Here is an 18,084-nt window from a genome sequence, read left to right as displayed (position 1 = left end):
ATTCTTAAAGGCTGCATTACACAGCAGCCCCAGGGCACTCTGGCCCTGCACCATATGTATTGGGTTGTCTGTGTGTGATAGGAATAGTTTGTGTGTGAGGATATTGACTGTGTACATGTGATGGAAACTGTGTTAGCACTGGGCTGGCTCTGCGTGATGCAAATGTGTGTGATCATTTTTTGCTGTCAGTGTGATGGGGACTGCTTGTGTTTGTGATGGTCTTGGGCTGACTGTGTACGGTGCTACTGTGTTTATATTGGTAATGACCTGATGAGTAGATAGAATAATGTAACTGGTTATCTGTGCTGCCTGTGACCTGTATGAAAGTTGGTGTATCCTAGAGCAAAACAAACAAACTACGTGTTTTATTCTCATACAATATGTAACCCTGGGTACATACATATCTATCTAAAAGCTTCACTTCAAGTTACTTACTGTCGCAGTAGTAATGCCACTGTCTAGAGTGTCCATTCGCTCCCTCAGTCCCTCTGCAAACTGTAGTCTCAGCAGGTGTCACACCTTATGTGCAGCCGCACTGTCACGGATTACCTTAGTTGGGAGTCCGGTAGGCAGAGATTTGTGCTCACCCTTGCAGATATACACAGCCCAAGGTGATAAGGTTAGAAACCACCAGGTCTGTGAATCTGTGCACGGGGGCTATGCGGGAAAGGTGTTTACAATACGCGGTACAGACAAGGGCAAATCCAGAAGAGTAGTCAGACATGGTTCCAAAAGTCATGGCAGGCAGTGAACAGGCAATAACGGATAATCCAAGAAGAAAGGGTCACAAGTCAGTCTAAGGAAACCGGATACAATGAACTGACACTGCCCTCATGGAGAGGCAGTGTTTTATACCTGGAGTAATGATCAATCTGCCTCAGGTGGACTTTGATAGACAGGTAGGAGCCACTGGTGAAGTCCAGCCCCCCTAATGCTGCAGACAATGCTAAAATAAATAAGTGGCTCAGAGGCAAGACAGCAGGAACAGGACACATGAGGACCACAGTTCAAATTCCCTGTTGGGCACTTCTAGGGCAACAATGTCTGGATGTCACGGCGAGAACCCTGACATGCACTATCCACTCCCTAGTCCCTCTGCAATCTCCAGGCAGGATAAGGTGTTGCTTTGCCCGCCTCTATCTCCTTTCCTTCCATGTCTCTGTCCTTCCATGTCCCCTTTCATTCATATGCCTCCTTCATCCATGTCCCCCCCATTTCATTGATAGCTCGCTCCCATCCATATCTCTCTTTTCCATGTCCTCCACTCATCATTGTCTCCCTCCCATGTTTCTTGCATCCCATCCATGTCTCTCTCGCCCTTATGTCCCCCACCTATCCATGTCCCTCCCCCACTCATTCATGACACCTTAAATTTATGTCACTCTCCCCATGCCCCCTCCAATGTCTCTGTCCCCCCCATGTGCCCCGGTTCCCTCTCCCCTTCCCGAGCATCACAGAGCCGGTGGCTAGGTATAGGTAGCGCCGGCTCTGCTCTCACTGATCTCGCTGGCTGAGCGCTTACACACTGAGCGCCGGGTAGTAATGTGACAACTGGCGCTTCTATACAGAATGGAAGCAAGTGGGAGGAGCTCCCCCTCCTAGTGTGTACTGTGTGTGCAGTTCCTTCTAGAGCCGTACGCTTCCCTGCGGTGCCGGGGCGCAGGCGGAGCGGGGGACGCAAAAATCACCTGTAACACTGACAAGTGATTTTTGCACCTCCCCCCCTTTGCCTTGTGCCCCTGGCAGGCGCCGGTTTCACCAACCCCACCGTATGCCCCTGAAGAAACCATAAATCAATCTACACTGGAAGGACTTCAACTCCCATCATTCGTTAAGGAAAGATAAATTATCCTATGATTGAATTTACTAATTGGTTCTATCCACAAGTATCTGGGAAGGATAAAGGTTATCATAAGACTGCCTCTGAGATTCTACTTGCTATATCTATTTGAAATATAATTTGCCAATTACTCAATGATATTAATTATTGTTATTGGAGCCTGCTAACTACAACCACTTTACATACCAGGATATATCATTACTAAGTTATTTCCTATACTAAGAGACTGTTACTTTGTACTACGCGATTCAGCTGCTCTGGCAACCTTAATGAAGTCACTTGGACTATCTTGTTTGCTGCTGATTAAGCATTTCCTTATTTTTATAATTGCTATATTCTTGTGTTGCAATTTGAAACAAGATTCCAAGCATTCATGCATTATTATTTCGAAACTTATTTGCTGCAAAAGACTGCCACGTTAATTTCCTTTTATTTAGATACATTTTATTTTCTTAGTGACGGTATCAAATTATTTAATCTGCAATTGTGTTCCAAATAAATTTTCTCCCAAGAGCATCACAGAATGCCTGTGTTGCACATTGTGCATCACCGACACAGCAAGCACCTCTAGTGGCCATCTGAATGACTGGCACTAGAGTTGTAACTAGGCATCATTTACACTGAAAAAATTGTGGGCGGTTATTCCCTGTTTCTAACGTGGTGTATGTTGAGTGGTCATTCAGTGTTCTGCATACATATCAAGTTGCTTTTTCATGCTGGAAAAGTAAAGAAGAAATATAATGCATAATATGAGCTAAATGTCTGATCTATAATTTTGAATTGGAAACATTGTTCATATCATTGGTTATTTAATAAAGAAGTGAAAAAAAACAGTAAAAGTTACAATGAAGAACAACGTGATGCTGAGAAATCTATTTATTTTATGATTTAGATTTTTTTTTTACATCTCCTTTTAAAGTGTTTTTAAACACAATACGCCTACATAAAAAGTGCACAATAAATTAATAAAAATCAAACCGTTTTAAATCAAGGTCCTTAAAGTTGTTCATTATGGAAAACGTTGAATTGTTAAAAATCTTCCCATCAGAGGTTGAGTAAAATTGCAATGCATCCTTCATATGATTGTCCAGTGATTTACGTTTATCTTCTTGATTGTGGGAACCTAATGAATCATTCAAATAACATGCTGTAATCAGGTGGGGTCTTAACCTGTCCGCATGGCTCAACCAGAAGTTCTCCACCAGAGCTTGTGATGACCTCTTCCTAATAAAATAAACAAGTAAAATGATTCATTGGATTTAAAACAAGTTGGTATCAAATGTTAAAAAAAATTAGATGATATTGAGAAAACTCAGATAACATTTTTGCATTAACCATTTTTTTTTTTTTAAAGAGCAGATTTTGCCACGAGGAGTTATAGGGTAAGTGAATAAATAGAGATTTTAACATTTAGTTTCATGCAAATTAATTCCCTGTTGTGGAATATCAAGCACTTTACTATAAACCATTTCACATCTCGTTTTAATACTGCAGTTGTATAAATCCCTTGGACTGCCGAAAATACATTCCCTTTTGTCAGAACTAACGTGATCTTAGACTCAGCAAATTATGTAAGACTGAGAGGCACTTAGTTTGCATACAATATTGATATTTTATGCTACAAATCTATTTTGTGTGAAAATAGAGTTTGTTTCTACACTTATGCAGCAACTAAAAATATTTCCAAAGAGGTCCCTATGTGCATTTCTCATTGTACGGTTGCTTATTACTGCAATGATTTGCAAATATCGGATCTGATTAATTGGAAAAGGTTTATGGACAGGGGTGCATTTCCCACATGGCCACTGAGATCATGACCTTAGGGCAGCAGGCAAAAACCTCTGTCACTTGCCAGAGCATTCTGAAGTATGAAAAGCCCCATCCCCCAAATACATACAACCTACAGGCTTGTTTCAAACCATACTATACAGTCCCAGTTTGACCCACACGCAATACAGGCTGCCCCAAATCCCTTCACACGCACACACACTTGCCCAAATACACACAAAAGCACCAATTTCATCTCACACAAACTACAGTCTCAGTTTCCTGCAGCACACTACATAGAAACATGGAATGTGACGGCAGATAAGAGCCATTCGGCCCATCTAGTCTGCCCAATATTTCAAAATACTTTTAATTAGTCCCTGACCTTATCTTAAGTCTAGGATAGCCTTATGCCTATCCCACGTATGCTTAAACTCCCTCACTGTGTTAACCTCTACCACTTCAGCTTGAAGGCTATTCAATGCATCCACTACCCTCTCAGTAAAGTAATACTTCCTGATATTATTGTTACACCTTTGCCCCTCTAATTTAAGACTATGTCCTCTGGTGGTAGTTTTTCTTCTTTTAAATGTAGTCTCCTCCTTTTTTATCCGTTTCTGTCATACCCTCCCCCCCCCCCCCCCCCGTCTCGTCTTTCCTCCAAGCTATACATGTTAAGATCCTTTAACCTTTCCTGGTAAGTTTTATCCTGCAATCCATGAACCAGTTTAGTAGCCCTTCTCTGAACTCTCTCAAATGTATCAATATCCTTCTGGAGATAGGATCTCCAGTACTGCGTACAATACTCCAAGTGAGGTCTCACCAGTGTTCTGTACAATGGCATGAGCACTTCTCTCTTTTTAGTGCGAATACCTCTACCTATACAACCAAGCATTCTGCTAGCATTTCCAGCTGCTCTATTAATTTTCTTCCTACCTTTAAGTCATCTGAAATAATTACTCCTAAATCCCTTTCCTCAGATGTTGAGTTTAGTAGGGTATCAAATATAGAGTATCCTATACTCTGCCCTTGGGTTTTTACGTCCAAGGTGCATTATCTTGCACTTATCCACATTAAATGTCAGTTGCCACAGCTCTGACCATTTTTCTAAATAATTTTCCATTTGGCTTATCCCCCCTGGAACATTTTTTAGTATCATCAGCAAAAATACATACCTTACCATCAAGACTTTCTGCAATATCACTAATAAAAATATTAAAGATAATGAGTCCAAGTACAGATCCCTGAGGTACCCCACTAGTAACTAGACCTTGCTTCGAATATACTCTATTGACTACAACCCTCTGTTGCCTGTCATTTAGCCACTGCCTAACCCATTCAACAATATTGGAATCCAAACTTAAAGATTGAAGTTTATTGATAAGCCTTCTATGTGAAATAGTGTCAAATGCCTGACTGAAATCTAGGTAAGCAATGTCTACTGCACCACCCTGATCTATTATTTTAGTTACCCAATCAGAAAAATCCATTAGATTAGTTTGGCATGATCTCCCTGAAGTAAACCCATGTTGTCTCTGATCTTAAAATCCATGTGTTTTTAGATGTTCAACAATCCTATCCTTTAACATGGTTTCCATCACTTTTCCAACTACTGAAGTAAGGCTTACTGGCCTATAGTTACCCGACTCCTCCTTACTATCTTTCTTGTGAATGGGTACAACTTTCGCTAATTTCCAATCTTCTGGGACTAATCCGTTAATGGTTTTGAAAGTTCATCACTAAGTTCTTTTAATAACGTTGTGTGTATTGCATCAGGCCCCATCGACTTAATTGTCTTTACTTTTGACAGTTGAAATAGAACCTCTTCCTCTGTAAACTCACATGTAACAAATGACTCATTTGTCCTTTTTCCTAACTGAGGCCCCTTTCCTTCATTTTCATCTGTAAATACTGAACAAAGATATTAATTGAGTCAGTCTGCTAGACCTTTATCCTCTTCTACATACATTCATTCTTGTGTTTTTAATCTAACTAATCCTTGTTTTACTTTCCTTTTCTCATTTATGTATCTAAACAATGTTTTATCCCCCTTTTTTACTGACTGTGCTATTTTCTCTTCTGTGTGTGCTTTGGGGGCTCTTATAACTTGCTTAGCCTCTTTCTGCCTAATCTTATAGATCTGTCTGTCTTCCTCACTCTGTTTTTTTTTTTTAATTACTAAATTCTAACTTTATGGTTTTTACCATTTTGGCCACATCTATGGAGTACCATATCCATTTAAACTGCTCCAGTGTGAAAAGGACTCCTTTACGCATATTCTAATTTTTGAAAAGTCTGTTTTTCTAAAGTCTAAAACGCTTGTTTTTGTGTGGTGTGACTCAGTCACTGTTCTTATATTAAACCACACTGACTGATGATCACCGGATTCTAAACTTTCACCTACAGTAATATCTGATATAAAATCTCCATTTGTAAACACAAGAGTTGAGTGGACACCTGGTTGTTCGGGTTCGCTGAGTTCGGCTGAACTTCGTCAAAAGTTTGTGTTCAGGCACGAACTTGACCCCGAACCCCATTGAAGTCAATAGTTAAATGCCTCTAAAAAAGTCCTGGAAAGGCTAGAGGGCTGCAAAAGGAAGTAAAATGGGGGTAAGAGTAGGACAAGTGCCCTGCAAACAAATGTGGATAGGGAAATCACTTAAAATAACATAAAATAACTAAAAATACAGCTGAGCCATAAAATAGCACTAGATGGAATCTTTGATTTTAGCTTTGAAAGAACATAAATCAAATTCTAAAGCATGGCTGTCAGGAGGATCACCAGAATTATCCATTTGAGAGAGGGTTGGAGTGCAGGTTATTCTCTTTCATTGTTCAAACGGAGCTCAACTCCTGATGCATGGAGAAAAGGCCTTCACAAGCCTCTGCTATTGTGTACATAGTTTATACTAAGTGACCCATAGGTTGAGGAGGCGGTGACCGTGGCGGTGTAGGTGGAAGCGGCGGTGGAAGAGGAGGAGGTAGCCAACACTTTTTTTTTTTTATTGGGGTAGCCCCCAAAATATTGGGACATATAAAAAAAAGAAACATTTGCGGCCTGCGGTGCATTTCTTGCAGTCCAATAACGCCATCAGGTTTTTACTGTTTTGAAATGCTGGCATTCAGGGCCAGGGATCGCGGGTGGGTAGGGGGGTACTTCCTTATTCTCTCCAGTGTTTGGGAGATGGACAGCTGAACGCTTCCATGGGACTTTGTGGAGATGCCGGACAATTGTTTACCTGGCCTATTCTGGTGCAGGAACCCACCCTCCGAGCCACTTGTGAATGACTGGACTGATAACAGTGGAAATTACCCCTCTTCCTCCCCCTCTTCCTCCTGTGCCACATCATCTTCCATCATCGCCCAAAGCGTTTTTTCAAGTAGACATAGAAGCGGGATAGTAAGGCTGAGAACGGCGTCATCGGCACTGGCCATCTTGGTGGAGTACTCGAAACAGTGCAACATGGCACACAGGTCTCGCATGGAGGCCCACTGATTGGTGGTAAAGTGGTGCTGTTCCGCAGAGCGACTGACCTGTGCGTGCTGCAGCTGAAACTCCACTACTGCCTGCTGCTGCTAGCACAGGCTCTCCAGCATCTGCAAGTGGGAGTTCCACCTTGTGGGCACGTCGCATATGAGGCGGTGAGCAGGAAGGCTGAAGTTATGCTGCAGCGCAGACAGGCGAGCAGCAGAGGGGGGAGAATGCCGAAAGCGCGCACAGACAGCCCGCACTTTCTGCAGCAGCTCTGATATATCTGAGTAGTTTTTCAGGAATTTCTGAACCACCAAATTCAGCACATGCAGCAGGCAAGGGATGTGCGTCATGCCGGCTAGGCCCAGAGCTGCTACGGGATTTCGCCCATTATCGCACACCACCAGGCCGGGCTTGAGGCTCAGGGGCAACAACCACTCATCGGTCTGTTGTTCCATGCCTGTCCACAGCTCCTGCGCAGTGTGGGATTTTTCCACCAAACATATGAATTTTAAAACAGCCTGCTGTTGTTTCCCCCTGGCTGTGCTGAAGTTGGTGGTGAAGGTGTTACGCTGACCGGATGAGGAGGTGGTAGAGTAGGAGGAAGCGGGGTAGGAGGAGGAGGTAATAGGAGGCAAAGCTGTGTACCCAAATAAAGATTGTCAAACGTTGTATCCTGGAACTGTGTCCCATCCGGTTGCTGGGGAAATGGGTCTGACCTAATCAAAGGGGATAACCATCGGTTACCCAGGTCCCGCTTCAATTGTTGGCAAGCGGCGGGATCCCATGTCCCTGTCAACAGACCCATGGACTACAGTGCTCTAAAGCGACCTACACTGCAGGACTTGTGTGGAGCCAGAGGAATAATGCCTGGTGGGCGTAACAAGGCCGAATTGACTGCTGCGCTCATGGAGTACGACCAGGCACGCAGTTAGGTAACGAACCCCAGCCAGGGGCCGGAGATGAGGAGGAAGTGCGCAAGAAGGTGGAACGGCGCCTGGCATATTACCGAGAGCCACCCTCAGAGGAAATCGTCAGCAGGACCTTTTTGGAGGTGCAATCCTATGTCCTTGCCAATAGACAGAGGGCGACCTCAGATGAACCCATGAACCCAGATGAAGGAACAAGGAAGCAGAGGGTGCCGGGAAGCACAACCAGGCCCACAAGCTACCATACAATCCCTTCAAAGAGTTCAAGGAAGCAGAAGAAGGCATCAATGACTTTTTACAAGACTTTGAGCGCCAGTGCCTACTCCAAGACGTGGACCCCAGCGACTGGGTCACCATCCTGGCCAGCAAACTAGTGGGGATAGTAGCGGATATTTAACGGGCTGTACCAGAAGAGCAGATCAGAGACTATCCCTTTATTACACAAATCCCCCTGGCCCGGTATGCGGTCACCCTCGAGCAATACCGCCGAAAGTTTAGGGAGACCCGGAAAGGGGAGAAAGACTCCTATGCGGAGTGGGCATGCAGCATCACAAGGGCCACCCAAAACTGACTCAACTCCCATCAAGCCCCGGAGGAGATCACCCTGATCTCGTCATGCTAGAGCACTTCGAGCTCGTCATGCTAGAGCACTTTTTCAATGGGCTCAATGGGCCAATGACATGGCTGGTGAGAGACCGCCAGCCCCAGCCCTGCTGAAGCTAGCTCACGATACCACCTTGGCAGGGCACTTGGGAAGGAGCCGGACAGCGTCTCGGCTCACCCAAAGCTTCTTCTGGCCAGGCATCTCTCAGGATCTGAGGCAGTACTACCAGATGTCTGCCAGAGAGTGGGGAAGAGAAGGGACCGGCACAGGGTCCCCCTCCATCCCCTACCTATTAGTGAAGATCCATTCGGCAAAGTAGCGGTCGACATTATAGGTTCCCTAGCCAAGTCTAGTCCCTCTGGGAAGAAGTACATTCTGACCATCGTGGACTATGCAACTCGGTACCCTGAGCAGTATTCGGGCAGAGACTGTGGCTGAAGCCTTGATGCGAGTGTTCTTCTGGTTGGGTTTTACCCGGGAGATTCTCTCAGACCAGGGCACCCAGTTTACTGCCGAAATGACCCACCAACTGTGGCGAATGTGCACATTAAACCAATCCTGAGCTCCCCTTACCACCCCTAGACTAATGGCCTGTGTGAGCGCTTCAACGGTATGTTAAAGCAAATTCTCTGTACCTTTGCGGCGACTCACAAGGATTGAGAGAGATTCCTGCCCCATCTCCTGTTTGCCTATCGGGAGGTGCCACAGGAATCGATTGCGTTCTCCTCTTTCAAACTGCCACGCCAGGGAACTCCTTGGAGCTGGCTTTGGTGTGCTCAGTCACTGGGTACGGTGGACAGTAGCAGGCGTACTGTCTAGGGGGCGGCTGCTCCGCTTTTGCACCCTGTCTAGGAGGAGAAGGTGGATGTGGAGTAGGAGGTTGAGGAGGCGGTGACCGTGGCTGACCACGGGTAACGGGAATCAAGGTTCGATTTCGGAGAGGGAGCCTGAGAAATGGCTACCACATCCAAGGAAGGCAGCAGGCGTGCAAATTACCCACTCCCGACGCGGGGAGGTAGTGACGAAAAAAAACAATACAGGACTCTTTACAGGCCCTGTAATTGGAATGAGTTCACTTTAAATCCTTTAACGAGGATCTATTGGAGGGCACATCTGGTGCAGAGCAACTGACCCGTGCGTGCTGCAGCTGAAACTCCACAGTCTCTCCAGCATGTGCAAGGTGGAGTTCCACCTTGTGGGCACGTCGCATATGAGGTGGTGAGCGGGAAGGCCGAAGTAACACTGCAGCGCAGACAGGCGAGCAGCAGCAGGGTGAGAACGCCGAAAGAGCGCACAGCCGCTACAATGAAACTGCGAATGGCTCATTAAATCAGTTATGGTTCCTTTGATTGCTCCATATGTTACTTGGATAACTGTGGTAATTCTAAAGATAATACATGCCGACGAGCGCTAGGGGAAGGCCGATCCGCTTTTGCACCCTGCTCCCTCTTATGCTGTGCTGGTGGCTCTGTGCAACCGCTGCCTCTTCCTGCAAACTGAAGAATTAGAATTTTTAAAACTGCAATGTAAGCACAGTATTTGACGGTTCTATTTGACTCTCATAAATGAAGTGCATACCCCAAATTTATTTTTTTGCTCTCCAAAAATATGTGAATTTTTAAAAATGCGCTGTAAGCACAGTATTTGACGGTTCTATTTGACTCTCAGATATGAAGTGCACCACAGGCCGCAAATGTACTATTTAGCACCAAAAAGTTAGATTTTTTTTTTTTGTAAATATATTTTTATTGTCATTTTTATATATTCAATGTGAGACTCACAGGTCTCAATCGTTATGAACAATATATAAATTGAGACTCGCAGGTCTCTTTAAGATAGGCAAACAAAGCACAACATGTGCTACAAAATATAGGTTGGGAGTGGAGCACGCAGGCCCCCAACAGTGGTGGACACGCAGGTCCTAACAAAAGTGAACCTTGGTTAAGTTTTTGGTAAAACATTTGTGCGTCCCTCTGGGTTTAACTACGTATCGGGTTGTCCCTAGTAGTTGTCATGGTGCTTAAATACAAAACGAATGTAGCTGCGGTTCATTGGATAAGGGGGTTGGGTAACCAAGTGTTCCAAACATCTCTAAGTCACCGTAGGTGAGCCTTGTGTGTCTACGTGGCTGCCTGAGCCTTCGTACAGTAATCATACGTGTCCCTGTGTTGTCGGGGTATTTGCCTACGGCCTGAATGGAGGATGTGGGAAATGTTAGAGGGGGGGGAAATGAGGGGATGGGGGGGGATTCTGAAGGTGGGGGGGGTATGAGCTCTGTGGTAGGTTGGGTGGGTGGGGTGGTAGGGTCAGTCCGTCCCGTCGTGTGAGTCTCCCGTTTCCAGGTGAGTGGTGAAGTCTGTCTGTATGGTGGTTACTATCCAGTGTGTCCAGGTCTCCATATATTTCCCTGTGGTATTGGTGGCTCCTGAGTGGAGTTCTTCTATAGCCCTGAGGTCCTCCATTTGGTTGAACCAGGCTCTTAGGGGTGGGGGTCTGTCCTGTCTCCAGTATTGAGGGATGATCTGCTTTGCTACATTGAGGATCCTAATTGTCAGGGATTTTTTATATCTAGATCTGGGTGTTGTCGTGTGGTGTAACAGCATCGCCGCTGGGTCCAGCGGTGGTGGTGCATCTGATAACCTCGATAAGATATCGTGAATAGACTTCCAAAATGGTGTTATCTTACGGCAGTCCCACCATAGATGTAGTGTGGTGCCTGTAGCCTCTCCACATCTCCAACACAGGTCGGAGTGTGAGGGGTCTATGGCATGTAATCTGTGTGGGGTGCGGTACCAATGGCTCAATAGTTTAAATGCCGTCTCTTGCGTCTTCGAAAAGGTGGAGCAGTGGTGTGTTAGATAGCAAATTTTGTCCCATTCTGTCTCTGTAAATGTCCTCCCCAGGATCGTTTCCCATGTTCCCTTAAAGGCTGGAGTCTCTGTGGGGGTCTCCCTCTGTAGCAGTGAATACAGGATAGAAATGCTGTGGGGAAGGGGGTCTGGTTGGATACAGTAGTCCTCGAAGGTGGTCGGTTCCCTAGCGTAGTTCTGTCCTCCGGGCAGTGAGTCAATGTAGTTCGAAAGTTGTTTGTATTTGAAAGTTTGCATGAATGTGGGGTGTGTACATTCCGTCAGTTGTGTGAGTGTTTTCCGTCCGTTATGTGTGTGTATGTGGTGTAGTCTGGGGATTGGGTTGTGTATGAGGTCTCTGAAGGCCTTTGGATCCAGCCCGGGTGGAAAGTCTCGGTCATGGATGAGTGGTAGTAAGGGTGAGGGGTGTCGGGTGAGGCCATGTACCCGGGACGCCCTGTGCCATACCCGTAGGGTATGTTGCGCCAGAGAGGAGCATCCCCGGCCCAGGCCCCCTCCGGAGCACCATGGTAGGGTCGACACCGGCCCTGCTGTCTCCGTCTCCTCCACCATTTTCCATTGTTTGTGGACGTTGGTCTTGGTCCAGTCTAGGACCCTCCGTAGGTGTCCAGCCGTGTAATATAGATAGAAGTCGGGGATGGCCAACCCCCCCCTCTCCTTAGGTATAGTGAGGGTCTGGTACTTGAGACGTGGTCTTTTCCCGTTCCATATATACGCGCTAGTCAGCGTGCGTAAGGCAGTGAAGAATCTTTTAGGGATTGTTATGGGGAGTGTCTGGAATAGGTAGAGCAATCGTGGGAGAAGGTTCATTTTAATTACCTGAACCCTTCCCAGCCACGATATATGTGGGTGAGACCATTCGGCCAGTTCCCTTTTGAAAGTGTTCAGCATAGGGGAGAAGTTTTCTCTGTATATGTCTTCTTTCTGTCTAGTGAGCCATGTGCCTAGGTAACGTATTTTATGTTCTGCCCATTGGAATGGGAAGCTGGGGCGGATGGGGGTAATTCTGTTGTCAGGTAAGTCTACATTCAGTATGTGGGATTTGGAGTAATTTATTTTGAGGTTGGAGATGTGTCCGAATGTCTTGAAGGATTGCAGAATGTTGGGGAGAGAGATCTCCGGTTTCGTAACGTAAAAGAGGAGGTCATCCGCGTATGCGGCCACCTTGTGATGTGTGTCTCTTGTGCGTATGCCCGTTATGTCGTGGTGTTCTCTGATGGCTATCATAAAGGGTTCAAGGGCAAGGACGAAGAGCAGTGGGGAAAGTGGGCAACCCTGACGGGTGCCGTTGTAAATCGGAAATTCGTCCGTCAGTGCCCCGTTTACTATGACATGAGCCGTGGGCCCATCATACATGGCTGTGATCCAGTCCTGCATGTGGGGTCCCAGACCTATTTGACCCAGGATCTGGAATAGGTACTCCCATCCCACTCTGTCGAAGGCCTTCTCCGCGTCCGTGGACAGAAGGAGAAGGCCTCCGGCGTCACAGGTCTTGTTGTGCATAAGGGCAAGGGTTCGAATGGTATTGTCTCGCGCTTCACGGTCTGTGACAAAGCCGACTTGGTCGGGGTGCACCAGTGCGGGGATGTGTGGTTGCAGGCGACCGGCAAGCATCTTCGCCATCAACTTAATGTCGCAATTGATGAGGGAGATGGGCCTGTAGTTCCCGCAGTGCTCCGCGTCCTTGCCCTCCTTTGGAATGATAGTAATGTGTGCTGTCAACGCCTGTTTGGGGAAATGGTGACCTTCTCTAATCGCGTTAAAGGAGGCCAGCATAGGTTGGTACAATTTATCTGCGAAGTGCTTGTAGTAGCAAAGAGGCAGGCCGTCGGGGCCCGGACTCTTGCCAGGTTTAGTTCCTTTAATCGCCCTCGATAGCTCCTCAATTGAGAAGGGTTCATCAAGCTGGTCGGCCACCTGTTGGTCTAGTACGGGTAGTTTATGGGTCAGCAGATATTGTCGGATGGAGTCTTTTAGGTGGGCGGCCGCCATCTCCGACTTCGGTCGGGGAAGCGAGTAGAGTTCTGAGTAGTAGGTTTTTATCGTTTGCATGATTTCGGATGGTAGGCGGCGCGTCACTCCCTGTTTGTCTCGTATTTTATTGATGTATGTCATTTGGCGTCGTTTCGCCAGCATCCTGGCTAAGAGCTTGCCGCTCTTATTGCCGTGTAGGGAAAAAAAGGCCCTATGTCTAAGGGCTTCTCTATGGTGTTTAGACTGGATCAGGGAGGTCAGGTCTCGTCGCAGTTGTAGAAGTTGTGTGTGAAGGGCCGGGGATTGGTTTTGTTTGTGAAGCGTGTCGTGTTTGTGTATGTCTGTTATGAGTTCTGTGATTCGGGCTTCCCGTTGTTTCTTGAGTTCTGCGGCACGATATGTCCGCATTCGGGTCCCAAAAACATAATGTTCGGTACGAACCCGAACTTTACAGTCCGGGTTCGCTCAACTCTAGCAAACACTAAATCTAGTATGGCCTCCTTACGAGTTGGTTCCTCAACAAGTTGTTTTAGAGACAATCCCAGTAGGGAGTTAGAATATGTGTGTTCCTGGCACAAGCAGCTATTTTGGATTTCCAATTCACATCAGGAAGATTAAAGTCACCCATGGTGATAACTTCCCCCTTCATTGTCATTTTAGCTATTTCCTCAACTAGTAGATTATCTAACTCTTCTATTTGTCCTGGGGGCCTATAAATCACACCTACACGAGTTACTGTGTGATTACCAAATTCTAGCGTAACCCAAACGGACTCTGTGCTCGCCTCACTAACTTTTATTAGTCTAGATTTTATGCTATCCTTCACATACAGGGCCACCCCTCCCACTTTCTTGCCTTCTCTATCTTTTCTATATAAAGAGTACCCTGGTATTGCTATGTCCAAGTTATTTTTCTCATTATTCCATGTCTCAGTAAAAGCCACTAAATCTACACTATCAGTTGCAATTATTGCCACAAGTTCATGGATCTTATTCCCTAAACTGCGAGCATTTGTAGACATAACTCTAAGGTTATCATTTGTTAACACACTCATTAGTTACTTTCTGTTTTTGTTTTGGGAGGCAATTGGATTGATGTTTTGTCACCCTTTTGTTATAGTCCCCCCCCCTTAGTTTAAATACTTCCTAACAAAACCTCTGAACTGCTCGCTGAGAACATTTGTTCCCTTTTGAGAAAGATGCAAACCATCTTTATTGTACAGTTCATTTCTATTCCAAAAGGAAGTTACATGAGAAACCAAGCCAAATCCTTGCTCCTGACACCATTCACCAAGCCACAAGTTAAAGTCCCTAATACGCATCCGCCTGTCATTCTGAGTACATCCCCATTATCCCCCCATTAATACACTAGGGTTCCTTTCCCTCTCAAACACACTATACAGCACTAAACACAGCATACAGCCCCAATCAAGTCATGCATCAAATAGCCTATAACAACTCAAACACAAACTACAGCCTCTATCCCCCCAAACACACAGCCAGTGTCCCTCCTAAACACACCCTACAGACACAGTCCCCCAAACACATATGCAGTTTTACAAGCAGTCACCCCCATATATGCAACCTCACATGCAGCATCCACACAAACACATCTAACCCCATAAGTAGAGTGAGCAGAAACACCAACAAGCATTTTCCGTACACATAACACCCTTTCCCCTTGTAACAGACCGTTTCAGCATAAAAGGGGGAAAATCCGTTTAGGCGATAATCCCCTTTTCCAAAAAGGCACAGCTACTGTAAAAGCACCAAAACTCACGAATTTGGATATAGGTGAATACATCCAACTCCCGAACTGCATACCAGGGAATAAGATAGCACTCCAAACTGGAACCTCACGAATAGCTGCTAGCAGACGAACAGGAAAAGCAGACATCAGCTTACACTCCTAGCAATCAATCTTCCAGCAGCATACAGTGAATCCCCCCAAGAACGAGACAAGGCTCCGTGTTGAAGGTCAAGCAGTGGTCTGTTTATTCAGGGTTACCTGCCCCTGTATTTATGCAGGTCTCCCACCTGGTGGACACTCCCCTAGGGGACCAGATGGAAGACTGAAACAGCAGACAGACATATATCACTTTCGTACACACAGCCACAATACTTTCCCACAATGCATCCTGGTTTCCTCCTCTCTGTCCTGGAGATAATTAATGAAGTAATTCAATTATCTCCCAGGACAAAGGCCAGACTCCATTATGCACGTGGTGACACAGAAACAGACTATCACTTTAAAATACATACAGACATATTTTATACACAAAACACAGACATGTAACATATCCCCAGATAGCTCAGGTCTGGGTGCACATAATTAGGTGAATGGCACCCAGACCACACAAATACATTTTAATTGCCATGGAGCCAAAGTCTTTAATTATGTGAACAGGCTCCATGGCATTGCTATATGGGTTAGAACATTCACATAAAACATCAAATACAGAATTTCCCTGCATTCACCAAATCCATACGAATGAGAACCAGGGGCTGGAGGTTCAGCGGTGCCTGCACGTAAAAGTGCATGAAAGCCGGGCAGAAAAGCGCTGGCTGCCCGGGGAGCTCCAGAACACCGCCACCTAGCGGCCGCAAAGTGTAACAGCAGGCACAAAGTTAACAAGCAATTAAGCTGCGGTTAACCGCAGCTTCAGGGAGGTAAATAGGAGGCACACTCCAGCTTCTGGGTGGCCAATTAACAACGCCAGCCGGCTTCCCACGGCTCTGGGGAGGTTGGTGAACGGCTGTTTGTTCGGTATATGAAATCTACCGAACTGCTGTGCAGAAAGGGAGAAATAAATCCTTCTGCACAGTAAAATTAACCCTTTAGCTGCTGGTCCATAATCCAAAGGCAGCAGGCGGGCAACCAGGCTCCTCCAATACAATGTGGCGAGATTGGTTTCGTCACATCTCTCCCCCTTTCCAAAAAGACTAACAGGGTACCTGACCTCCTGCCGGTCAGTGCCCTTGTTAGTCCAACAGCCCACCCACAAGACAGAAACAGCAGTACAGCCCACCCACAATAAATGGTTACTACACCTGGGTAGAGGAGAATCTTGTCCATGTCCAGGTGCCTCACCATGGCTGTGTGGGGGACCGGTAGGCTGCCTTGGTTCGTTGCTGAGTGGGCAGAGACCAGCGGTACTCTGTCCTGGTGCCAGCACTACCACCGGAGTAGTCTGGTTGGAGCCTGGTTGCTGGAGACGGACTGTCTCCCCCTTGGATACACAGCTCTGTCGTGGGGGGGTAGTTCCGACCGTCCCTACCCCCTGTGTGGTGAGTGCAGAGACCACGGTCCCATCTGCACCGGTGGGGGGTTTACAGTCTCCCCCTGGTACATTAAGCTGCCGCTGGGGAGAGGTGGTAACAATCTCCTCTCCCATACATACTTCCAGTCTTTGCGGAGGGAGACCGACTGTCTCTCCTCCCAATACAGAGTCCTGCTGCTGGGGAAAGGAGGCTGGGCTCTCTATTCCCTGCTGGATACTCTGCCGCTGGGGACTGGAGACTGGGCTCCCAATTCCCGGCAAATAACACTGCCGCTGGAGAATGGAGACTGGGCTCCCAATTCCCGGCACATCACACTGCCGCTGGGGAATGGAGACTGGGCTCCCAATTCCCGAAAAATCACGCTGCCGCTGGGGAGGGAGGACACTGCTCTCCTCTCCCTGTATTTCCCACTGCCTTCCTGGCATACCACTTTGCTGCTGGGGGGCAGGAACAACTACCTCTGCCCCCTGTAACTCAGCCTGCCGCTGGGGAGGGAGGACGCTGTTCTCCTCTCCCTGCACTTCACACTGCCTTCCTGGCATATCACTCTGCTGCTGGGGGGCAGGAACAACTACCTCTGCCCCCTGTAACTCAGCCTGCCGCTGGGGAGGGAGGACACTGCTCTCCTCTCCCTGCACTTTACACTGCCGCTGGGGAATGGAGACTGTGCTCCCAATTCCCTGCAGGACCGGTGGAGAGACCTCGGTCCCATCTCCACTGGCCACCTGGGGTTCTTCCCAGTAAAACTGTACAATATCTTCCCAGCTGAAGGGGTCTGGATCTGGGTCTGCGCTTCCCTGCTGAGCCTTCTCACTGGAGTGGAACAGATTTTGGTAGCCCTGTTCCAGCTCCATCTCCCGGGTCACCAGGTGGACCAGGTCTTGCTCAATCTTATGAGTGTCGTCCCAGTCATACCTGCTCTCCCTCCACTCAGAGATCCTGGAACCGGGCTTGTGTAGCGCTCCCAAACTCAGACTCTGCAAAAGTCTCCCATAACAAGCCAGGACCATCAAACTCGTCTCCCTCTGGCTTGTCATGCTCGGCTGTCCGGGGTAGGTACTGAGCTTCATACCACCAGAGCGCCTGGTAGGCATCCTCCAGCCACATTTCCTGCCATACTAGGTGTTCCAATTCCCTCACCCATTCCTCCAGGGGCTGCTCTCCCAGGAAGGGCATCCGCAGGGCTACTCGCTTCTGCAACCGCTGCTCTTCCTTGGGGAATCTCCCGTCCTGCTGGTATTCCACCATACCTAGTGCCTGGTACCAGATGCCTTTGCGTACTGCATCTCGTTCCTCCATGGCACCCTCATCGAACTCCACTGCTGGTTCCATCCTGGTGCTGTCAGG

At 47.1% G+C, this 18,084-nt stretch overlaps 1 protein-coding gene across 1 annotated transcript in view; it reads right to left on the bottom strand.

The window, feature by feature from the left end:
- Positions 1–2,841: 2,841 nt before the first annotated feature.
- SH2D4B (SH2 domain containing 4B) overlaps positions 2,842–18,084 on the bottom strand; it is a 289,520-nt gene continuing 274,277 nt past the window's right edge. Inside the window, exon 8 of the mRNA XM_063435138.1 lies at positions 2,842–3,064. Coding sequence (XP_063291208.1) covers positions 2,972–3,064 — 93 coding nt within the window. The 3' untranslated portion in view covers positions 2,842–2,971. The remainder of the gene's footprint in view (positions 3,065–18,084) is intronic.

Source organism: Pelobates fuscus, chromosome 10, assembly GCF_036172605.1.
Source record: "Pelobates fuscus isolate aPelFus1 chromosome 10, aPelFus1.pri, whole genome shotgun sequence".
Lineage (NCBI taxonomy): Eukaryota > Metazoa > Chordata > Amphibia > Anura > Pelobatidae > Pelobates > Pelobates fuscus.
This window is presented reverse-complemented; position numbering and strand designations above follow the sequence as displayed.